The 25,680-nt window shown below is 42.4% G+C and overlaps 1 protein-coding gene across 1 annotated transcript in view; it reads right to left on the bottom strand.

Moving 5' to 3' along the window:
• Positions 1-25,680, bottom strand: part of LOC139218574 (poly [ADP-ribose] polymerase tankyrase-1-like) — a 76,562-nt gene that overhangs the window by 5,139 nt on the left and 45,743 nt on the right. Inside the window, exons 7-24 of the mRNA XM_070850199.1 lie at positions 24,540-24,634; positions 23,641-23,707; positions 23,308-23,494; positions 19,956-20,077; positions 19,753-19,844; positions 19,388-19,466; positions 18,315-18,486; positions 16,875-16,954; positions 13,305-13,450; positions 13,055-13,220; positions 7,858-8,077; positions 6,340-6,449; positions 5,103-5,291; positions 4,154-4,234; positions 3,497-3,683; positions 3,297-3,376; positions 1,009-1,129; positions 468-565 (exon numbers count right to left, since the gene is read on the bottom strand). Of these exons, the coding sequence (XP_070706300.1) occupies positions 468-565; positions 1,009-1,129; positions 3,297-3,376; positions 3,497-3,683; positions 4,154-4,234; positions 5,103-5,291; positions 6,340-6,449; positions 7,858-8,077; positions 13,055-13,220; positions 13,305-13,450; positions 16,875-16,954; positions 18,315-18,486; positions 19,388-19,466; positions 19,753-19,844; positions 19,956-20,077; positions 23,308-23,494; positions 23,641-23,707; positions 24,540-24,634 (2,292 nt within the window). The remainder of the gene's footprint in view (positions 1-467; positions 566-1,008; positions 1,130-3,296; positions 3,377-3,496; positions 3,684-4,153; positions 4,235-5,102; positions 5,292-6,339; positions 6,450-7,857; positions 8,078-13,054; positions 13,221-13,304; positions 13,451-16,874; positions 16,955-18,314; positions 18,487-19,387; positions 19,467-19,752; positions 19,845-19,955; positions 20,078-23,307; positions 23,495-23,640; positions 23,708-24,539; positions 24,635-25,680) is intronic.

The raw sequence follows: 25,680 nt of genomic DNA, 5'->3' as shown, positions 1-25,680 counted from the left end.
TTTCCTATGATGTGAGTAAAGTGATTACTTTCACAAAATTATTTTATCATCCTAATGAAGTAAAACTCACACTTTAAATTACCTGTTAAATTTCTGTTAACATCTGAGGGTCCTCATTAATTTTAAATCCATGCAGACTGATATCTGCTGTCTCTTTGAATTACTGCTTTCATTTACAAGAGAAATATAGTCAGCGGAGCAGTTACGCTGTTATGGAGTCTCTCTGGACTGTGGTGACACCGGTGTGTGTGTGTGTGTGTGTGTGTGTGTGTGTGTGTGTGTGTGTGTGTGTGTGTGTGTGTGTGTGTGTGTGTGTGTGTGTGTGTGTGTGTGTGTGTGTGTACGTGTGTGTGTACGTGTGTGTGTACGTGTGTGTGTACGTGTGTGTGTGTACGTGTGTGTGTGTACGTGTGTGTGTGTGTGTGTGTGGTAGCTGTGTAAATGATGTTTGAAGTGCATTTGCATACCTCCTCCTCCACAGACTGGAACTCCTTGTCATCCGGTGCCAGGTCGATCAGCACGGTGCCCTGGCTGGAGCAGTGGAACGTCAGGTATGGGTTTCCACCTGCCAACACACGTTCAGACAGTGAATCACAACGACCCTTCGAGCTATCGGGTATGTCCTTTCCAGATCTGTGATCATAGTAAAGTCAGTGTGTGAGCTACTGGGTACCTGAAGTATCCATCTATCTAACCATCCCTGTGTGTCTACTCGATGCCTTATTATATAAGCATGTTAACGCTTTAAAGGCCTAATTAGCATTTTTTTAAACACATATAGTTTGACAAGAGTTTGATGATGTCAGATAAACATTAAGTGTTTAACTGATCCGAGGCAGATTTACTAGATAAAACATGACTGACTGTGGTGTGGAAAATCTCTTTATTTTTATTTATTTCAAAATGTTGATTATAGCTCACCTAGTAGAACTAAATACAAACATGTTGACTCTGTTTTCTAGTACTGTATATGTAGCTTACTGTGTGTGTGTGTGTGTGTTTCCTGACCTTGCTGGCCTCCCAGCAGCCTCTCGATGCCCTTGATGAGCTTGTGCCTGTGACCGTAAGCATTGATGCCGATCTCTTTCAGCTCTTCGTGACCCATGTCTGCCAGCACATCCAGCGAAATCTGCTCAGAGACGACAAATAAGTCGTGTCAGTCTCGCTTCTGTTTGCGTCGGCTGCCAAGAGAATGTAAATTGCTCGGAGAATAACGTTTTCTGCTCATTATGTGCCATAAGTATTCCAGCCACACCTCTAATTACACATCCGTCAGCTGAATCAAACGTCGCTCTATTGTATGTAACACTGCACAAACAACAGCAGCCAAAAAACAGTAAAGTTCAGCGATGACAACAGTAGGTCACGCTACTGATCAGCAAAATTGCCAACAATCACTGCTGAGTTCAGTGATCTAAGACATATAGCAGAGAAAATAGGTCTGACGGTCTGACAAATATTCATGAGAATGGAGCGGCATAAAGAAAAAGGTCGGTGAATGAAGTGGCAGTAATCGGCCCATTGATATGCAAATAGTTGATGATGAAGTTTGTTCAGGGAGAGCACAGATGAGATTCATCCTGGAGGCAGAGATAACGTGGCTTTTCAAACGGTAACCTTTACCTACGTTCCTCTGCGGTGTTCTGATCACTGCTACAGGTGTAAATCATCCCTGCCTAAACCGCCGGCGCTTTACTGAGAGCGGCATCAGACGAAGAAGAAGCAAAACAGAAACCGTGAATGTGTTTGGCACTAAAAGTTGAGAACCCCCCGACTCGCTGCAGGAAATCGCAGTAAAGAGAAGAAAAAAGCCTTTTACTTCTGCAGAAGCCGGTTTGATCTCTCCAACAGAGCAAAACACTTAATGTTACACCTGATTTGATTTAATCACCTAAAACTAATAAATGTGACACATCACATCAGCCCGGCTCTCACCACTGGCTGACACTTACAGCTGCCGTCTCACAGCTTCAGTCGAGCAATCTGCCACCTGGAACATCCAACCAAGTTTCTGTTGCAAAATTATTGCATTTTTTCTGCATGCCAGATCTAAATCTAGAGAGTAATGAGGAGCGATCCCTGCGTTTTTAGCACTGACTGTTCAATAAAACGTTATGTTGACAGCAAGGCTTTACAGAGGGAGTGATTAATGAGTTATTAATTATTACAGCTGAAACAGGTTGTGGTGTTTGCTCTTGCTTTAAATACAACATTGTAATTTCAAGTATATTGAATGGACTGATATATATGTGTCTTTGTTATAACTCCATGTTCTTGCTATCCTGAAATAGAATAGTATTTTTTCCATTAACACCTTTCTGACTCTCACCTCCATCTCACTCCTTATCTGAATAATAATAATGGCTCGTTTCTCTTTAGGGAGGACCGAGAACAATTGTAACACACTCACACAAATGTCCCCCACACTGCCCCCCCACGGCCTGCTATGCTTAGCCTTTATGCCGGCTGTCACCTTTCAATATGACTTTGTATGTCCGTCTCTCTCCTCTCTCTGTCAGCCCATCTGTCTCCTTGTCTCCGTCACTTTTGTCTTTCTGTGTTCTCTTCCTTTGTTTTTCCTCCTTGCTCTCTCGCTCCAGCCATCTGTATCCCTCTCCTGTCTCCATCACTACCCGCCAACCTTTACCACTATCTTCATCTTAACTTGGCATGTCGGCATGCTAACACTTGCTAGTTATCACTAAAAGTTACAGTTGAGGCTGATGGGAATGTTGTTTAGGCATAATAAGCCATAAAAGTGCTGGACAAATAAAAATTTTAATGGCGCAAGATAAAAAGTTAAGGAATCACCAAAGTTATTACCGTCCTTCCGTGGACTTTATGACAATCCATCTGTTGCTGAGATATTTCCATTCCTGAGTCATGGCACTGAAGAACAGCCAGGATTGAATTCTGACCTTCTGGATCTAAAATGTTATTAACAGCGTATAAACTCATGCAATAAGGCCGGTGTGCTTCGAGAGGTCACAGTGACCTTTGACCACCAAAACTGGATCACTTCATCCTCGAGTCAAGGGTGAAGAGGACGTTTGTGCCAAATTTGATGAAATTTCCTAAAGGCTTTCTTGAGATATCACAAGAATGTGATGGACAAATGGACGGAGAACACGAGAACATAATGCCTCCAACCACCGCTGTCACCAGCACAGAGGTATAGAAATATTTCACTCGCAACTGGATGCTCTTTTCTCGTCTCGCTTTCCAGTTTTTCACACATTTTGCTGTTCCCTCTCACGTTTGTCTACTTCTAAACAATAAAAAATGTGTGTGTGTACCTGCTCCCGCTGGAAGATGTCTCGGAGGTGCTCCAGCCCGAGACTCTTCAAGAACTGATTGATGGTCATGTCAAGCAGAGCTGCAGAGACAGTGGTGCGAACAGGGTTATCAGTCTGTTTCTATCAACAGCACCTACGACAGCTGTCCACGCGTTTTATTCACGTGAGCCGAACCGGCCCCTGATCGTGTTGGTACGTACTTTCTCCTTCCTTCCTGTCAGACCCAGACGCTCCGTCTGCTGGTCCCGTGGCCCCGCCCGCTGTGATGTCACTCAGGGGTGTGGTCAGGTTGTCTATGCTGCTGGCGGCGGACAGGCAGGATGGCGATGGAGAGGGAGAAATGACCACGCCCCCCGCTGCACCTGTACTCACCACACTTGCACTCACCTGACAGAGGGTCGGGTGTAAAGCACCAATAGGTCGAATTTTATTGCTTGACTTGATATTTTATGCGAACATTTCAAACTTTTCATGACAGTTCACTTGCTTTAATCTCTGTGAGTACATACAAGTCATCTGACATTTCAGCTGCTTTCATCGCTTACACTTCAGCTGTCAGTTCAAATGCTTTCGGTGCTTACATGTACACGGACAACTGCCTATAAAAGTGATTTCAGCTCTTTCAAGCTTTAACACCAACTGAGACCTTGAGTCTTTCCAGCGCTCACACTTCAACTGGCAATTCCAACTATTTCAGTGAATCATCTTTAATTCTCACACTTAATGTGCTCCAGCTTACACTGACATGCCTGTAGAACTGTTTCTTCCTACAGCAAACACATAATATAACTGCCACAGGATTATGCTTCAGCTGAAACCCTCAGTCTATTCGTGCATGTACGTGTGTGGACACTCACCACAGTGGCCTGGGGTTTTAAACAGCTTGGCAGGGCATCGGGCGGCATGGCGTCAATCAACAATGCTCTGATGTCGTCAGCCTGCAACAAAGGCAGACAGACAGAATGACCAACACCAACTTTAACCCAACTGCTTATGTTTAAATCTTGTTTTTAAGCAATGCTTTGAAATAACAGCCAAGAGGTACAACAAAGAGCATCCTCCACCAGAATCCATTGGCAAAAAAGGCAATTTTGCATTGGAGTCATTGATGTACAACTGTTTTGATCAGTAGTCATTATGTGATGTTGGTGTTTTATTTTCAACAAAATACATGTGTGACACACTAGAGCACAAACAAATTAACTGATTGCAGCGGTGGTAAATCATCAACGAGATAAAATTACTGTTTTTGTCGTTGGAGCCTGGTGGCTTTGAATCGAGCAACACAATGGCTGTTTCTGGTTAAACAAAAGCAGGTCTTTCTCATGGGTCTTTTCCACAATGTTGTCAGACACTTCCAATAACAATTTGTAGCCTGTCCGTGGCGAAAACAAACACTTTTAGTGGAAGTGCTTTGATCAGACACAATTGCCTTGAAGGATTACACTGCAGCCATTACAGCTTGTTTGCCGTCTGTTCTCGGCTGCCTGTGGAGGCGGTCTACTTGACCAATTCCAAAAGTTTTTGTGTCTACCAGTTATTTGGAAAGCAAAAAAGTTATTTTTTAACATCCAGTAATGAATCGGCAGGTCCCTGCTTTGAAAAGTGATCCCAAAACTAATCTGCAACCGTGATCTGCTTCAACTGTGGGAAAAATGCAAGTATCATAACGAGCTGCTCTTCACTTCCTGTGGACATCAGCTGCTGTGACGTGTCGCTCTCGAGGAAAGACTCTCAAACTACCACACGTACAGTCACACAAGAAACCTTATTAGGCACCATCTAACTTTCTACAAACGTTCATACCGTTGCCAAGTCCAGCGGCGTCTGTCCCTCCTGGTTCTTCATGGTGGGGTCGGCCCCATGAGCCAATAGGAGGGCGCAGAGCTGAGTCCGCCCCTTCTGGGCCGCTTCGTGCAGGGGTGTAAACGCCCACTTGTCCGTGGCGTTGACGCACGTGTTATATTTGATCAGCAGAGCCGCTATGTCCACGTGCTGGGCAGAGGCGAGGAGGTAGAGGTGAAGAACGGGAAGGAGACGGTGATGACGAACACAAGACAAGATGAGAGAGGAAGGATGTAAAGGAAAACAAAGGTGAGATTATAAGAAAGTGAGAGCGAAGGGAAAAGAGACAACGGCAATGAAAGCATTTAACAAGAGCAAATGTGTGAAGTCTGGTGAGTGAGTGCTATAAAAATCATGATCAGAGAAAATGTGATGTTTTGGATTCTCCAGAACAGGAACTGTGAATTATTAACTCCACTGTGATTCGTGTTTTCCCACCAGTCCTCCCTTTCCTTCCCTTCGTGTTTGTCTGTCTCCAGCTCTTGTTTTAGCGTCAAACGCAGCGTAGCTTGTGTCTTGTACCGATGGGGGCTGCTAAAATGTGTGTTTGTGAGTGTGTGCGTCTCCAGACAGCAGAGCTCATCAACTTTTCATTCAAACATTTGTTTCATGATTCTTTCAGCAGCAGAATGCTGTCGAGCTATAAGTACAATTTGACTGAGAGACAAACTGGAACCTCAAATGAAGGAAAAACTACACACGTGAGCTTCTTCAGAGAATCTCAGTTAAATGATCATGACGACAATAATAATTGGGGAAATAAATAAGATTCTTACTGTCCCTTACAATGAACAGACTGTAAAATGTCTGCAGGTGTTTGCTGCACTCTTTCATCTCCATCAGCACGAAGTAGACATAAGTTTAGAATTCATTTTAAATTCTTTCTTATGCATCTGAGGTGTGATAAGGAGGCAGAATGAGCAGCCTAATTGTGAAAAATGGGCATCACAACACTATTTAATGTCATCACTTTGTCCGACCAATAGTCAAGTACCAGTTCATACTATTATTGGATACGAGTTGCATCCTAAAATATCTACAAACTTATATGAAAAACAGTAAAAGCTGCATCTCTGAGCTGTAAGCAGTGTGTGTGTGTGTGTGTGTGTGTGTGTGTGTGTGTGTGTGTGTGTGTGTGTGTGTGTGTGTGTGTGTGTGTGTGTGTGTGTGTGTGTGTGTGTGTGTGTGTGTGTCTTACCCCGTATGAAGCAGCATTGTGTAAAGGTATCAGCCCCCCTTTGTCCTGTGCGTTCACATCGGCTCCATGTTCCAGCAGATACTCCGCTACCTCTAAGTTGTTATAGCCGGCTAGCGAGCGGCGCCGGGGTCGGGTTGGACAGGAAGCACAGCAGGACGGAACGAAAGACGATGGATGAGAGATAAATAGAGAAAAAGAGGAGAAACAAAGATGTCATCAGGTAATGAGAGGAGAGAAGAACAAGAGGAAGACAGAGGGACATGTCAGCCTACATGAGCTGCAGCGTGACAGCGTGTAATCATCTTTTCCGTTTACAGACAAGTACATGAAGGCAGAGGGTGCGTGGGTGTCTAAGTGGTCAGATCTCTTCAAAAAAAAAATCACAGACCTTCAAAGGGTTTTCTCAGCAGTTTGCCTGTCATGCAGCAAAAACATTTTCTAATTAAGATATACTTTCTCCCATCTGGTCTGGTCATGACATTGTCTATAAATACAGAGTCTAAAATTGCTTTTAAGAAGACAAAGTAGAGTCGCTTTCCTCACCACATGAGAAAACACTGCAGGAAAACTGTGACGTAGTTTGATAGATAGACGGAGGCATTTAAGGCATTTATCTGTGAAGCTGATGTTATCATGATCTACAGATCCTGAATAAATACATGGCTCTGCGTCTCTGTCGGGGATGAAAAACAGGAAGTTTGTGTGAGATCCAAGGTCATAACAGCCCACTAGAGTGTGTATCTCTAACTAATATAATAAACTGCTATGTAATTATCAGTTATGATTTTCATTGAAAGCATTGTATGATTTTAAACAGGCCAATCTCATCTTTCTACGCTGTTATGATTTTCTTTTCTTTCTTTATTTGTAACTATGTTTTTGCAATGTTTTGTTTCTCTGTTTTTCTTTGCTGCTTTTACTGTAAAATACTCTGTAACGTTTATTTATCATTATCATCTTCTTCCATGTAAGACTCACTATGTTACTTGAACAAAGATTCAAAGAGACTAAAATTACTAAATTGGCTTATTTTTCCACAAATGCCATGTATTGCCACAGCAATGGCAAAATGCCAAACCCAATGCCATAGTGCCACATGGCACTGTTACTATGGCAACAGTTACATAAACTGGTGAGGTGGTGACCTTAAGGACAATAAGATTCTCAGTGATTACAGTTATTACAAACGGTGTTATCATCATTGGTAATCGCTGTGGCTGTCTCAGCCAGCCGGCTCTGAACAAGGTGTTCTTGCCGTCAGAGACATTAGCTGTCTGAATGTGTTTATTGCCTTTTTCTTGGCACTGGTCGAAATCTCAGAAGGTCGTCTGTTTCTGAGAAGCTGCAGCCAACGTGACTGGCACCAACAAATATTCCATGTCCAAAGTCTCTTAAATCCCGCAAACTTCAGCCAAACCGACTAACAACCCCGGGCGTTATCCTTTATCCAGAGAGAGCTTTACCTAATGTTGTGTCCCAGTGTGTGTCTGTGTGTGCAGCTTTTTCTGTGCATGTTACCTGCAAGGTGCAGAGGCGTTGAGTTGCGTCCCTGCGTGTCCCGACAGTTAATGTTGTCGGGGCTGCATAACTTCTGCACCCTGGCCAGGCAGCCTTTCTTGGCCGCGTCCAGCAGCGCGGCGTCTCCTCTCAGCAGGTCCTGGATGTCGGTGTCCCCGTCCTTCACCAGGTCCAGAGGCGTGTTCCCGTCTCGGTTCTTCTTGGTGGGGTCCGCTCCGTGCTGGAAAGAGGATACGATAGAAAGATGGAGAGAGAATGAAAAACAGCCACATACGTCAAAGAACAGTTTATCCACTGTGGGCACGCACACAAACACCTGTAACTGTTTATGGCAATGAAAATGCAGAATCCGTACACAGAATTGTTCGATATCATTGACTTAATTCTAAGAAATATCACTCCTCAAATCCCTTGTTGTTTGAACCCCAGCGGAGATGTTTCAGTCAGACGAGGAGGACATGATGACAAGTGACGAGTGAGAAGCGGATGAGGGTAATTCACCGGAGAGAAGAAGAGAGGGAGAGACGAAAAGAGGTAGAGAGGTGAGGACAGGACATCCAGTGAAGTGAAAACACCACATACCCTGGAGATGGTGGGGTGTGGGGGGTATTTTCATCGCTCAGCTGTCTCCTAGGTTACGGTTTAACTTGTCATTTCATTGAAAGTTTTGAAATGCGCTCATTAAAATTTGATGATGTGAGGCCACTCCCCTGGGAAGCGACTGCTGGCCTCAAACTGTCCGTTACACATCGCTCATGGCTGTGTTGGGTTTTTTTTTTTAACCTATTCATGTTATGATTTCTCTGCCCAACTTCTTCATTTCTATTATCTCATTAATGCTGATGTAATCACATTCTCGCTGTAATTTATTCTCTATCCAGGAAAATTAGAGTGGAACCCCATAATTGGGGACATTTACATATAGATAAATGTCAGCTTTGTTACTCTTCCATCGGATTCAGCCTGTATTCAGTTCAAAGACTTTCCATTTGCAGGAGCGAAATATTCTGGACCCTGTAAACTCTCCTGTGAACAATCACCTGGCTCATAGAGGAGGAGGTATTTGAAACATTTGATGTGTTTACAACAACATAAAGAGTTTACAGCTATGATAGCAGCTCTGTGAGCCTGACCTTTCTCCCACTGGTGCTTCGATCTAAATGCCAACAGTAGCTCAAAATGACGATGATACACGGATTTTAAACAGGTGTGATGCTTATGATGTTAATCATGCTAGTTTATTGTGTAAGCAAGGTAAGTGGAGCTGAGGCTGATGGGAAGGCTATTAGACTGGAAGTGTTTTCTCTTTGAAGCATTTAACAAAGTGAAAGTTTGACCTGCTGTAGCACTAGATGAAAAGTTAAAGGAATATAAAAGTTATTACAATGCGTCTTAAGGGAAAAATGTCACATGTGAACCAAATTTCAGGGCAACCCTTGTGTTGAGATATTTCAGTGAAAGACAAACTGTCAAGCTGCTGGTGGCGCTAGAGAACAAAACCAAAGATCCCCAGAGTCATTAGGATTCATCATGTCCCAGATGTGTTGGATCAAAGTGGTGGGCCCACTGAGTGACACGGCCGTCCCTCACACCACAGGCCCAGCGTGGCTACAAAGACAAGCAGAGCTGCTTATTTCTCCAGAACACATGAATGGACAAATGTGCTTCTTTAACACAAGAGAAGTTTATTATGTGCTTGTACTTATTTCCCAACACAGAAAAATGCTAATATGTGTTTTGTATCCTGAATGTAGATCCCTACAGAACAGAGTTTCACTCTGAGCACAAATCCAACACAGAAGAGGGACAATAGAAAGTTGACAATAAACAGAGGAGACAAAGGAGCTCTGAATAATCTGAACTCTGGAATAGTTTATTCAAAAAGAGAGAACAGTCACATCCCAAGGCCAAGGCAGATTAACACCGCAGAGCGGGAACACTCTGTTACTTGTATGTGTGTGTGTGTTGAAGGGGAAATGAGGGCGCTGCCATGTGTGCAGCACACGACAATCACAACACAAGCTTCACATCCAACAACAAACTGTGAGAATTTTCCAAGCAGAGTGGAAAAATGCCAAACCTTCCCACTACCTTGAACAATCAATGTGTCTGTGTGTCTAACCTCTGCCTCCTTATTGGAACCAGCAGATCAGTGAACGTGTGGCCTGAGGGAGCTGCAGCGTCTCTGAACTCCAGGGTCATTTTGAGAGCACTGGCTGGGATTTATCTGCACTGAGGAATAGGTTTCATCTGCTGCTGCATACGCAACGACACAGCGGAAGACAGCGGTAATGGGCCCTGACAGCCGGCCAGATATGCTGAATGGGACGACAAAAACAAAGAACAGCTGCTTTGCAGAAAGTCCATCACTGAGGTTGCACCAGACAAAGAGGAAGAATGGCTTGTAATAAACTCCCACTAAGTTAAGCCAACGTTCTGCTGGATGAACACAAACAAAGCTGCTGAGGCAGATGGCGTCCCTGGACATGTGCTGAAGTCCTGCACCGAACAACAACAGTGGCGACAGCCTTCATGAACATCATGAACATCTCTGCATACCTTAACTAGCAACTAAATATGGGGGGAATTAAAGCAACATCTCTCTCTGGAACTCTACAGGAAGTGATTAACATGATTAGATCAGAAATAGGTATTCAGTTCACACATGACTGCTCTCTGAGGAAGCATCTGCATTTGTTATATTTCTAAACTCATTTATTGAGGTTCTTCTTTGCAGCCCATCTGTATTAGTCCAGTGCAAAACTCTAAAAACTAATGCCTTCTGGTCCTCACACCCTCATAGTCACAAAGTGTTTCCTAATGTGGATCAATGTCTCTCTGTAACAGTTAATCAGATCAATGGATGGCAGCGTTTCACCTGCCTTTGACACATATTGTGTGAAGGAACGTTATCTCAGCATTTTCACACCAATATTCTTCGCATATTTCCAGAAAACCAGCAAAAGAAAATGCAACTTAATGTGACTTTCCTATTATGTGAATATGGAGTCGGGCACATCAGGATAAACAGCTGGTGGTGCCAACTAGTCAGGTGTCATTAAACCACTGCAGAAGAAGGGGTGCAAAATCATGTGGAAAATGTAACTGAAATATGAAATGTATGTTTTACCTTATATTGATCCATGTGGAACAATGAGGATGCAGCCGATGGAATACTTCCATCGGCTGCATCCTCATGGTCATGGTGTATTTGTTAAGTTTCTCTACTTCATTCAAGAGTAAAAACTGTTTTGCTAGTTTTCAACTTGTTTTCTCTTCAAATTTCTGAATGCTTACATTGTTTTTTTTTTTTTATGTGCAGCTTGAAAATGCCCATAACAACAGCTGGATGGAAAGCCTTTATAATAAAAGAGAGAAAAGCAGGACACTCTCCCGTTTGAGATGCTGTAAGCAGCAGACATTTGTCATTTTTTTCTTCATAAATGACTTTAATGTTGCCAATTAGGTTGCCTTTGGACATTTCAGCACTAAATCACAGGATAACATCCTCCAGCAGGCTGGTACCAGGACATCACTGAACACTCCTGAGGATTCACTCCACACAAGCCTGTGCATGTTTGTTCCTCTGAACAGCTGCACAGGCAGAATAAACTGCTTCTTCTCCAGAGCTGTCACCTTCGTCACACTGCCCCCCCTACTGCCCACTCCCCTGAACCAAAGCTGTCATCTTAGCAAACCCACTGCATCGCCACACTTTCACTTCCACCAGCACTGCTGAAGCACCCTTCTCCTCAAAGTGGTCAGTGACTGCTGCTGTGAACTGTCGCGTGCAGTATTTCCTTTTTTATGCGTTTGCCAGCCTCACGCTCAATCTCACAATAACTTCTCCGTTTGCACAAACTCACAGCTGGTTTTTATTTGTTTCATATACTGTTTATTGCAATATTCAAACTGACTATGTTCTCTTTTGTTGCAAATTTGGGTTTTTATAACATTTTGTTTTTAAAATATTTAATATTTTATAATTAGGCGGTGATATTTTCTTCACTGCCTCTGATGCAGATTGCTCTGAACATAATCTCACTGTGCAGGAATGCTGAATCTCCAAGCAGCACATTTTCCCTACAGCTGATTTGTGTTTGTTTTGTTGTGTGTGTTCACGTGCATGTGTGTGTGTGTGTGTGTGTGAATTCAACAGTGTCGATCTAAAATTTATGCAGCTCCATATGGCAGCAGCACAGTGGTGATGCAGCCTTGTCTGGAGTTGATTGCGACAGGAAAAACAAAAACACACTCAGCTGTGCAAGTGCAACATTTCACAGGACACGTTTAGACTCTACGGGATGTAACAATCAGGTATGATATTTTCAGCCTTGTAGTCTGATGGAGTTTATCTCAAAACCCCAAAAGAAACATGACACGGAAAACCTTTCAGTGAATACTCGCCTTTGATGGGCCAATTAGAGGACTCTCAGCTGATCCATACTGTTGATTTGTTAACGCAGAGTAACACACGATATTTACAGGGTACCAGAATCTATTCACTGCATTAATAAGAGATGACTTTGTGTCACCATTTAATGCTTTTGGGACTCTGTCATGTCTTTTCACCCACAGGCTGCGATTTGGTTCACACTGCTTTAGCATTTTAACGCTCCAAGCTACGCCCTGGGCCTATTGTTTCCTTCCCTCTCACTGTGGGGCATGCAGCAGAGGAGGCTTCCAAGACAGCCCAAAAACAGGGGTGGGAAGAGCGGAGGTCACCACTGGTAGGGTTTGCAGGGGGAGTGGGGTAAAACGTTTGCATATATACTTTGAATTGTACTAGTGCTGGATATAAATTCCTTGCTCTCCTCTGAGAAAATGAAAAAAACACAAAAAGAAAGAAAAAGACTGTCATGTCTTGTAAATATTGTCCTCTGAAACTGCATGTAGAGGATAAAGTGTATGTTTACAGAGCTTTAATGCTGCACCAGCGGAATTTTAATGTTGAATCCTGCATACACACCCAGACGTCCTGTACGGTAACTGCAAGACATTTGTATATTTATCTAAAGACTTGCTTAATGCAGCTTTAAATATTCAGCACTAGTCTGATTGTCATGGCAGCGACTACCACACAGTTTTATCAGTGAGCTGATTGCCACCAAGGTTGCTTATGCTTAAACATGAATCTATATGCATTCGTGGGACTGAAAGCTTTTTGAGTGTTAGCAGAGGAAAATACAGGTCTAACCTTAAGCAGCAGTTTGCAGATCTCGTATTTGCCCTTGGCAGCGGCTTCGTGGAGCGGCGTGAACTTCCACAAGTCGGCAACGTTGACCGAGGCTCCGTGTCTGACCAGCAGCTCGGCCACCTCGTAGTGACCGTACGAACAGGCGTTATGGAGGGGAACCAGGCCGCTGCGAAGGGACCACAGTTACACACACATACAGAAATGTCGGAGGCCGTTCGCCACAAATTAAACCACAACTCAGGTGTCGCACCCTTTGTCCTTGGCGTGCACGTCGGCCCCGTGGTGCAGCAGGTACTCCACTACAGACACTCTGTTGTAGCCAGCAGCAAAGTGAAGGGGGGTGGAGTGCCGTCCCTCCAGGTCTCTACAATTCACATTCTGAGCGGTACACAATGACTGCAGAGAAACAGAGCAGGAGATAAAGAGGGAAGATGAATGAATATCTGTTTTCAAATTGAAAAGCTGATCTACCGGAGAGCCACAGAAAATTAAATCTATGCTTTCTGGCTATATAAGCAATCACACGGTAATTATATTTCCATCATTGTTTCTCTTCTTTAGCTTTAAAAAGACAAAGTTCTACTGGAACAGATTGGACGTTGAGGTTAGATCCTTTCAACAGGTTTTCCATTAAGTACATTGTGTTGTTGTTTTTATGTTCAAGTACACCAACAGTGTTTTCTCACTAAATGAATGATCAGTTGTAATTAATAATCAGGATCTCAAAATTGAGAGACCAAAAAAAGCGACTGGCAAGAAACCAGAAACATCATTTTAGACTCAGTTTAGTCTGTTTCTCAGCCGAATCATTTTCTTCTGAGTCACTGTTTGCTAATTATACATTTTGGTGCAATTTCTCATCATGCTGATTACTTGATTCAGTTCATTTTTTTGGCCGCGTTAGGTCTCAATTGATGGGTTGCCACGACATTTAAAAAAGACATTTATGATCCCCTGACTTTTCCTCTCGCAGCACGATGAGGTTCCTGTTTGTAGTTGTGAGTCAAACGTCTACCCATTAAATGGATGGATTACCATGAGACGTTCATGTTTCTCTCAGGATGAATTGGAACAAATTAACTGATCATTTAGCTCCATCATCAGTTCAACATTTTAATTTGCATCTCTTAATACTGAATGCTTCATGATAGAAACATCCCATCAGCCTCAGTTGCACGTGTGTTTTGTGCTAATTGGCCCACGGTCAACACTGTACATGCTAAACATCAGTATGTTAGTGCAGCCTCACCCATCGGCCAGCATGGCTGTGGACTCTTAGTCCTGTTAACCCTATGTCAGATATATCGTGGCCTGCAATTAACAAAATATAATATATAATGTTACAATTTACAATGACAGTACTGAAGTTATTAACTGAAATCGAGAAAAGAAAATGCACGTCTGCTGAAGTGAGGCAGGTACTTGCTGCTCTGCTGAAAATAACAGCACTATTTTTCTGTTATTTCAGACCAAATCACCACTCTTTAGGATGCTTCTCCACAGGAAATACAATGAAATATCCTGCTGACAGATTCCTCAATCTCATGCCATTATCCGTTACTTCAGCTGCTGTGTGTTACTTCTGTTAATAAAAGCTGTGCTCCCAGGAGCTGTGCTCGGGTGAGGAGTTTCAATTCTGCATACAGTGAAAATGATGTGATCAGTTTTGACTAAAGCTGACGGCCACGATTACACTTGTGGAAATCATTTATCGACCAATTCTAGTTAGTACTCTTGCTTCTGAATGCTTGTTACCCATAATATATCAATAGGGAGACACAACTGGCTGTAACTAAAAAATATATTTGTGTATTTAGGCTCAACTGATATAAATATCGTGTAAACTGTGTCTGTCTGGGTATGTTTCCTTATATTGGCCTGTTTCACAATTATAATGGGCTTTGTTTTTGTTGTTTTTTTACAATTTTCCTCACATTTTACAGAGGATTAATCTAATAATTGAGAAAATAAATGGCAGATTAATCCTCACTTAGTAATTACTGTGTTTTAGCTCTTTTTTTGGTCGCCACCATCTCCTGAGGGAAATATCTCCACTGTGCTCACAGCTACAAGTATGTACATTGGGTCTTTAGAGTTTCCTTTCACCCAAAATAGCTGCCTGCTGCTGCACACCATGGTGTTATGGGAGCTGTCTCTAACTAAACAATGAGTGTACTCATTATTACTTTCACATGCTTTTTACATTCGACACATTAAAAACACACCGTTCATAGACGCTATGTCTCACAGACATTTCTTCATTTGTGTTATCCTTTGATAATACTTCAACATTCATTTAACGGGCACCGTGGCTGATGTATGAAGATAATTCATAATGCCATTTACTGCTTCAAATGAAGAAGACAATGTTCCTAAATTATAGAATGAGACCTTCTTTGACTTGTCTTCCTGAGTGAACCGCTTTTTAACTGTCACAGCCGAACAGTTCAGTCTGAACCTCTGCAACATTTGAACAGATGACAGGAATCAGCCCAAGAACAGTGCAAAGTGTTTTGTCAATCAGTGGCTCAGCCAGACTTTTAACCCCAGTCTGTGAGTGTGTGTGTGTGTGCGTGCGTGCGTGTGTGTGAGTGTGTGTGTGTGCGTGCATCAGGTAAAGAGAGACTGACAGAAAGCCAGACGGACCAGAGCTCATCGTCTGCTGTGCTACGATATCCTGCCAACCTGCCAAAGCATCACGCTTCAGACGCTGACAGACACTCTTCATCTGGATAACCCCATTACTGTCTGTCTCCGCGGGTAACTCACAGATTTTCACTCTACCACAAATACTTCTGTCAAATTCTTTAGCGAACCTTACCAGGTCCTGACACTGGGTGGGTGGTTTTATCCGAGGCATATTACAGTGCATCATGAGCGCCTACATTTTTAACATGAGTGGGCCCGGTGCAAATCAAACTGCTAACAGCGGCAGTACAATGAGCTGCAGAGCATGACTGGGATCGTATCAGCATTGTGATAGTAAACATTGTGAGATGGGAAATGGGAAATTTGGCCTTTAACAAGAAGTTTAGCAATTTTACTGGAATCAATGTGGACCAGAACCGGATGACATGAACAGAAAATATTTGATTTGCGTCGAACGACATCACCCTGACATTTAACGAAAAATCACTACGACCAGGACTCCATAAGTGCAACAACAACACAACGTCACAAAGGTCGTGACATTTTGTGGCATCTTAGGCTCCAATTAAGCTTTTGCAGATTTAAGGGCAATGAACTAACATATTTATTTGTCATGACAGCCTCTGAGCTCAACAGGTGTCTGTGCAACCTGTGGAAAGTCAGCTCAGGCAAAAATACAGCTGGGTTCATCTGCTCGGTTCTGGACAGGATACCACAATGTTTGATAACCGACATTATTAATGAGGTGAGAAGATTTCTGCTCCAATTTGCTTCAGAGCTAATTTTTTTTTCCCCCAGGATTGTCATCATTATGCATAGCAAGGCTACTGAGGTCGTCCATCCTCCAAATGAAGGCAGTATCAGTGGTTTGGAGGGAATCAATTGTCTCTTTTCTCTTATTTAACCCTTTTAAAACCTGCACCACTTAAGGAATGATAGCAAATTGATTCTTTTTTGATTGTTAGACCCCGACAATGGACTGACAATGAAGGCAGAGACACCATTTATTCTAGCAAATGTTTCATTTGGATTCTCGGCCACACAGTGACTCTGGATTATCTTTAGCAGAGTAATACGATAATCTATCAATACATGTTACTACATCATTCACATTCATGTAACCAAAACCTCTGTCACGTAGAGGTGGGGTGACAGATTACAACCAAACTACCTTGACAGTGTCCAGATCTCCGGCTTTAGCAGCTTCCAGAAGCCTGTAGTCCACATCAGAGTTTCTCACTGGGACGTTCTCTGCAGAGCAGAATATATAACAACATAAAACAAACGGATTAAAACTATTTTCTACAAACATTAGTGAAAGCTACAAAAGATCATGAAAGTAACTGCATCCTCTGCAAATGGGTGGAAGTGAAGAGAGAAACTGTTGGACAAAAGTCCCCGGCCAAAGTTTAACCAACATATCAAACCAGGCAGACGTGCTGAAGGCTTCTCCACAGCTGCTCTACTTAAAGGAACAGTCTGACATTCAGGGAAATTTGATCATTTGTTTTCTTGCTGATTGTTAGATGAGAAGATCAATACTCCTCTCGTGTGGGGGGAACAGCTATCCTGGCTCTCTTTGAAAGCAAAAAAAAATAAATAAATAAATTCTACCAGCACTTCTGCAGCTCACTGTTTAACACATTATATTTTACCTTTCTGTACAAGTTGTGGTTTTACTGAGGGCTGTGTGCCAGACTGTCTCTTGGCTGAGCTCAGTAACGTCTGTAAATCTCCGCTGGTTTCCTGGCATCGCCACAGTGACAAGTACATCCCAGGAAGCCGAGTCGCTGCTCATGGCCAAGAAACAGTTGAACACAAACCCCTCTTGTAAAACCAGGTTTTTTTTACACTTTAGTTTTTGTACGGATTAAACAAACAAGATATAATATGTTGATGAGTGATTTTTTTAGAGATGATCGTAGGCAGGTTTTGCCGGCTCAGCTGTGTCTACTCTTTATGCTAAATGGCTGCAGGCTATAGCTTCATATTCAACCAACAGACATGAAAATGGTATCGCCGAATCTGACTCGCATTCAAGCGCATCGTTTTAAAATCACATGCAGCTACATCTGCCATTTAGCAGGTTTTTTTATACATAATACAAGTTTGCTCACTCACGTTGGCTCATTTCTGATATGTTTAAAAAACACTGAGCTGTTGGCTGAGTGGGTCATTGGTTGTATAGGTTTTGTCAGTTTATAGACATTTATTAAAAGTTGCAACAAGTAGATTTATGTTTGGAAGAGATTTGTATTGTTGATTTTATTTGAATTTAATTTGGTAATTTGATAAATGGACTTTTCAAATGCATCATGAGGAATAGTCTTTAATCTGGAGTACAGCAGTAACGTCATGTGATGTCTCTCCTACCACTGAACAGGTAAGCTGGCTCTCTCTGCCATAAAACCTTTATTTAATTTAATACTAAAGTATTAATACTGACTTTTACAAAACAATTACACTTAATCCCACTGTTGCTAGCTAGTGCCTAGCAACCAACACACGGCCCCTACACATCTGCACACCCGTCACCCACACACACACACACACACACACACACACACACACACACCCACACCCCCACACACACACACAAAGGGTGGCATACCGTTGAGTATTTGCTGAACAGCTTCGTTTCCCATTTGAGCGGCAGTGAAGCCCTGCAGTGACACCAGCGAGGCGTCTGCCCCGTATCCTAGCAACAGCCTGCAGGTCTGAAGGTGGCCTGCCAGCGCCGCGCGGTGCAAAGCCGTCTGACCCAGCGTGTCCAGGGCGTTCACCTGCAAACACAAACACCGCCGTGATTCCTTTCAATCTTCGTCACCTTTAAGTGCTTTTTTTTAAATCTGTGACGAATTAATTTCAATTAAATGTTTGTGCTTTACTTTTCTGGTGAATTCAAATAGCCTCATATACAGTTTATGTGGTTCAGGAGAGAAGTTCCTACATTTTACTACAACATTGAATTACAAATACTCTGACACTGATGTTGTAATACTTCCTTATAATTTTATATTTTTAAACATTCAACACTGACATTTCTATGAGAAATGACCTATAACACAAGATATTTTAGAATATTTAAATTAGTAAATGAACATGTGGATTTGTGAGTAAGCCAATAGAGAAAAAAATCTCTCGATTCCTGGTTCCATAACAACATATAATAAAATGTGCCACAACGTTGAAAGTGTATTCTTATGTACAGTAAAAATGGGTTTATGTAGTTATGACATTACATGCAGTTATGTTTAATAATCATGTTTAGGTGTTATGTTAAAAGCTGCTGAGTACAAAGTAGTGACGTCATTTTATATTGTGATATATAGATATATATTGTAATAAACTACATTTTCTGGAAAAACTAATGATAACAATAATATTCATGGATAAAATGATTAGACAGAAATATTAGCCAAATAGATTTGGACTTAAACAAGGCTTATGACTGCTGAACATCAGATCCAAATGGCAGCTCTAAAAGTAAACCTTGGCTCTGTAATTCTGAGGGTGTGCCACACGTGAGAGAGATCTGTCTGTGATTATAAAAAGCATATTTGCATAATATTTTAAAAGGATTACAGTGGAAGTAAAAAGATGAACAAACAGATAGTCGGGAGAAGATGTAAAAATAATATATGACAGAGATGACAGATGATAAAGTGACACACACTGGGTTACCTTGGCGCCATGTTTCTGTAGCACCTCCATAATGTCATTATGAGCACGTTCTGCTGCTACATGGAGAGGAGTCATGAAACTGCACAGAGAGGAGAGAGAAGAAGCTAAACCTTCAAACCTTTAGAAAAACATGCTAACCTCGTGTCTGACTTTTTAAAATTCTTTTTCATTAAGAAAAATGACACATTATTAAACAAAAACAGAGTTACAGACAAAACCAAGCCCACTCCTGTTCATCAGTCCACTGCACCACCTATTGGCAGACCTTAAACACTGATCAGCCGTCAATCATCTGTATTTTATTTGTATGCAAATGAAACAATGATCCCACTTTGTGTCCACGAGCAGATGAAAACAGCACTCACTCTTTATTCTTCTCATTTACATTGGCGCCTTTCCTCAACAGCAGCTCCGTCACCTGTTTCCTCTTAGGGTGTGGCGATGCGACAGCACAATGCTAACACACACACACACACACACACACACACAGAAACATCATCTGAGCATCTCTGCACCAGTGCAGGAATCTGTGGTTGTGTGTGTGTGTGTGTGTGTGTTTTTATCTTACTAGTGCAGTCTCGTGTGTGTGAGGGTGTTTGAAGTTGATGATCTCCAGCGCCAGCGTCTTCTTAGCCTTGGCCATGTCAGCTTCTCGTGCAGCTTGAAGCAGCGAGTGGCCCTTAAACTCATCTAAACATAAACACACACACACACACACACACACACACACACACACACACAGGCAGACAAGCAAAATGTCAACATGTCAGGAAGAGAGAGAACAGCCTCGGCTCCAGTTTGACTGCTGTGAAACAGTTTTGAGTTTATCTTGACAGGTTTCCTACGTACGTATCTAAACCCACAGGAGCATCTGGTACTGCAGCTGAATGAAAAACATGACCAAAACCAGAGTTACAAGGTTTCTAACCCGACCACAACAATATATTCTTTCATTTGCAATGACCCTGCAGCAGAACAATACTTCAGGAAGATTATTTCAAAGTTTTCACCAGCGAGCTGATAACTTATGATGCAATAGTCTGTGTGCTGGAGTTGGAGCGGAAACAAGTGATTATCCCCCCCGAGGACCGAAAATTATAAACAACAAACTGTTTTGCTTCAGAAGCAAATGAAAAGGATTGTGTTCAAGTCTGTCTGCAGACTGAGGAGCATCATTCACACGTTTTTAGGCAGACAAATGGTTTGAGCGTCACACGGAAGTCACATCGCCGAGGGAAGATGGGAAAGAGAGAGAGAGAGAATCAACAACAAAACAGCTGATGAATGGGAAACAGAAGCTGCCTCTGCATTTTATTCTTTAGGAGAAACTTGAAGTGATTTTTCTTGTTAGTCAAGACCACAGGGCTCCCAAACCGTAGGATCTGTGACCACTTCAAGTGAAGAAACGTCTCCTTCTGAGCTCTCATCGCAGCAGACAGCCTTGGTGTGGACCTGCGCCCTGAACAGTCAAACCAAAACGATGTTTCCTTCTCTCATTGTTTTATTTGAAGGTTTTCAGAGGCCTGAGGAGATTTTCCATTATTCTTTAAAAAAGTATTGATTTTCTATTGTCAATAAAAAAAAAACAAAGTATCCCACCTCTGTATTTCAGACAATGGGAGGCTTGATGTCGGGTATCAAAGGTTCAATAAACACATCCAAAGTATTTTTCACAGTCTGTGCTGGTCAGATAACAATTTCCCCCAGGAAAAGAAAGGGGCTGGTACAGAACTTCATTTGAACTTCCTCTGTCTGCACCTACGCCAAGCACAAACTGTAAACTCTGACATAAACACACGCCCTATAGGCTACTGTCCAATTAAGTAGACACCTTCTTCCACAACGGAAGTACACAGAGCACACACCAACATGGTAAAAACATAACATTTGGAAGAATGCTGTATAGAAGAGTCTTGCTTAAGCTTTGTATTCCTTTGACAAGTCTCGCTATTACAGCCGACGCCCCACTGAGAAGCATTTTCAAAGACACACCCTCATTAAAACAACCAACGGGAGCAATTGTCCTGCAGACTTACATAAACTTGGGAAAGTTTATGATTCATGTAGCATTTGGTTTTTCTTTTGATCTGCCTCATTACAAAGATAGAGCAACAAGTGCTGCGGCGAGAGAGCTTACTCACTAATTGACTTTCAAAGAGTTGCAGAGAGCTTTCTGGCAGAGACAAAGACTCAGCTTGTCTGCTTTGACTCTGTGGTAGCTGCAGATGTAAAGGAAACGCTACTGTGGTGAATAAATATCTATTTAATTATAGTGATCTTTCTGTTTAATCAAGATATGCATCTACAAAATGATGAATTAAGAGACCACACACACGGGGACGTACAGCTGTTAAGGCTGCCACAAACACACACAGAACTATTTTTGAAATCAAGAGCGCAGAAGAGTTTGAACACATTGTGAAACACACATACTGAACATACAAGGCTGAATCAACTTAAAATTAAAGCTGAACATGATGCATTGTTGTTCAAGGATATCTGTAGTGGAGGGATTATGAAAAACGGTTCGATCCTCACATCCTGAAGGTGAAGGCGCGGCGCTCTGAATGAGCTACTGTATGAAAGGAATTCAAAGGCAGGAGCTATAAATGAGACTGACTCACAGTCCAGTGGGGAAATAATGGACTTGGATGTCCTTAATAACTTTACATCCTTGTCCATTTTTATTCCGGTGCATCTGCCTGTATATATTATTACATACATGGCTGATGGTTTTCCACTATTCTGTGCATTTAATTGTTTCTGCTTGCTTCCTTAAGGCAGTTTAAAGTGTGTTTGTAGAGCACATCTCCCAGTATGTGTATCCAAGATGCATGCTGGTATTCTTTTACTGTACCAGTAGCTCTGGATCATGACTATAGTACAGTATTAAACTGAATATAAGACAATAATTTGTTCTGGAAATTAAGATTGAAAAAGTATAACATGTCATTCTTACTGACAGTTTTAAAAAACTGATGTATTTCACACATTGTTGAAACCTTGTGAAAACCTGGCACTTATACAACCCACAAGTCCACTGCCAACAGTTTGGTCTGAGATTCTGTTGAACTGCACCAGTAGTGGCTAAAGTAGCATCAAGCCATTAGCCACAGGCAGAGACGAGGAGCCGCTTACAGAGGTCTGTAAACTGTGTCAGTCACTCAATGAGAAATTACTTGACATCACTTGAGGCGATCTATCAGACTTCACACAGCCGCCTCTGGGGTCACAAAAAGCTTTGTACAACTTTTGTTACATATGCACTTGGACTCCTAACAACTGCAAACACACTTAAGTGTAAAATAGAGAAGAAAACAGGCAGAAATTGTCCTGATCTGATCTTTACAGCAGAAGTGAACCAGGCATGTGAAGAGACAGGCTTGCAGCTAAATATTTTCTAGTCAAACACCTCCTTGAAGTGCACGCTTGTCTTAGATTCAGGCCAGTGCAGCATTTTGCATTATACGCTTTTCTGTGTATGCCACCAAATTACAAGCTGAGCAGGACACAAAAACAAACTTATTTCTTTCAAGGTCAGAATTCACCCAGTTAAGTGGTGCTTCATTCAGTTAAGTACACATGAAAAAAAAACTGCCTAATATAAGCGATGGTGGAGACTTGTGTTCAGCTTTCCAAGCACGTGGAACTGTCGGCTATCAGATTTTTGCATCTGTCTCTTTTCAAACCCATAATTCCTTGTTTTCTGCTCCAGAAGACAACGGCTCTCTTAACAAAAGCTTGAGATTTACATTTTCAACTGTCGCATTGCTCAAATAAGTTCAAGTCAACTGCTCCAAACATGACTGGTGTAAATACACCCTTCCAAAAACAGCCTATTCATTAATTCAGCACCATGACGTGTTTAGCAGTGCTGCTTACTGCAGCTGCGGTTTATGTAAATGAAGCGCCACACTCACATGTAAGCCTCTCCTTCAGCTCAGGAGTGGGCGCCATGTCCACAGAGCTCTTGCTGTGGCAGTTGAGGAGGGTCGGGTCAGCCCCGTGGCTCAGCAGGAGAGAGCAGACCTCCACTCTGTTTTTAGATGCTGCTTCATGGAGAGGGGTGAACTGCCACAGATCCATGGCGTTCACACACGCCCCGTGCTGGAAGAACAAGAAAAGAAACGGGAACGGTGGATAAAGGAATGTAAGGACAGCAACCGGATTTCTATTTTTGTCACGAGTAAAAACACAAGCGTATTGATTAAAAGTCTGAGCTAGCATGTCTGTGTGTGTCACTGTGTCTGTACCTTCAGCAGCAGCTCAGTAACTTCATAGTGTCCATAGGAGCAGGCGTTATGTAGAGGCACCAGACCACTGGAGGGGCAGAAACATAGCAGCATTCTCATTAACAACCAATCTACATTTTGATGGTAGAGTCTGCAGAAGAAACAAGGGAACTTTTGAAATTATAACAAAAAAATCCCACCCCCTCCCTTCAGGAGGCCTGAAGGGAGGGGGTGGGATTTTTTTGTTATAATTTCAAAAGTTACACACCTAAAAGTGTGCTGTCTGACGAGTCCTTAATAGTGATGAGAAGATCCGCGTGGCGGCGGCTCTGCAATCAGATCTCTTGTTCGTTCAGTGCACAACCGCTGACTGACTGGCAATCTCTCCGACAAATGTCACAATCTTATATAAACACAGGAACAAATAGCCGCCACGAAATGTAACGTCAACTTTAGCTCAGAGTTTCCGCTCACTCAGCTCAGAGGCCGTGCTTTGTGCTGAGGGCTCAGCTCCATGGATGTATGGTTAGCGCACTAAATGACGGTCTGTCGTGTTACACAGATTTAAGAGCGGAGCCTCGTGGAAAGTCTCACACCAGAGGGTGTACATTTATCTGCCGAAGATCATTTTAGTTAAAATAACAGCTGGAACAGGTGGAATCAGTCTTAAAAAACCAACTACACTCTCTACTTCATGGAAGTCCCAACCCTAGAATCAAAATGAATCATGTCTAAATAAGTGAATGGCCTAATTTTAACTAAGCTTTAATCAGATGGCAATTCCTGCTTGCCACTACAGCTACCACAGAAACAGTGCAGGGTTCATTCTTTAAAAGGTCAAGATTCAGAAACATTCAAATTGAGCTCTCTCCATTTGGTGTTATTTTGCGTTTCGTTTTGTTGTATTTTTTTCCACGTACCCTTTGTCCTTGGCGTGGACATCTGCTCCATGCTGTAGTAACAGCTGAACTATCCTCACCCTGTTGTATCCCGCTGCCAGGTGGAGCGGAGTGGACTGGAGAGACGGGAAGAAACACAGAAAGCGTCAAAGAGGAACAGGAAGAACAAGAGGAGAGAAAAAGAGGCAGAGAAGTAGGAGGCATACAGTGTGAGGAGAAAAGAGACAGACACATGTAGTAAATGTGAGCCCATGTGATCTTTCTACACTCTTTCTTACTATCATCATGATTTGGTAACACCAGTCCCGTGTACAAAGGGTGAAATGAGAAAGTGTACAGTCACACTGAGCAGCCAGATGTACGGACTCTTCTTAAGGAAGGACTTTTCAGAGAGAAATGGGCTCCACCACTGAATCAGTCCACAGTGATAGCGGCTGCCTACGTTTTCTCCATTAAACTGATGAAAAGCTGCAGTTCTGAATGCTTTATGATGGGACTGAGATGAGATGGCTTCAGCTGCCTGAGCAAAGTTTCCTCTATATGCTCTCAGTAAGGCCCATTCTTCCTCAGAGCTGCAGTCACTCCCAGACCGGTGGAGAAATGTTACGGCAGTGAAACCATTCCCATTATTCAGTCAAATTAAACTTGTTACAGGGAGGAAAGTCATAGAAAACCTGCCTCTAAGTCATCATATAAAAGCCATTTTACAACAGTGGATGCACTACAGATCAAACTGTGAATAGGACCAGGATTAAAGCTGAGACATGCACAGTGAACTAACTAGAAATGTGTTGTAGGCGCATCAACAAAACCTAAGGTTCAGTAAAGTCCCTTTCACACATGCCATTTGGCCTCAAATCTTTCCTAAACTTTCTGCCCGGGTCATGTAGAGTCAGTCCATATCACAATTAGTCAAATTGTTAAAATGTTACTATGCAAAAAAAGGAATGGTTACGGATCACTGCATGAAGAAGCCCACTAACACTGTGTCAGCTTTTTCTTCTGTAGCTGACGAGTAACTGGGAATATAGATGTGGCTCCATGTGGAAACGCTGGAAATTCATAAAATATCACAATATCGCAACACTTTTATGTTTTTACGAGGTGGACAAGTTAGTTTAACTGATAAGAACTAAACAGTATCTGATAACAGTGGTCTCCT

This window comes from Pempheris klunzingeri, chromosome 19 (genome assembly GCF_042242105.1).
Source record: "Pempheris klunzingeri isolate RE-2024b chromosome 19, fPemKlu1.hap1, whole genome shotgun sequence".
NCBI lineage: Eukaryota > Metazoa > Chordata > Actinopteri > Acropomatiformes > Pempheridae > Pempheris > Pempheris klunzingeri.
Note: the sequence above shows the minus strand (reverse complement) of the source record. Positions and strands in the feature narration are given on the sequence as shown.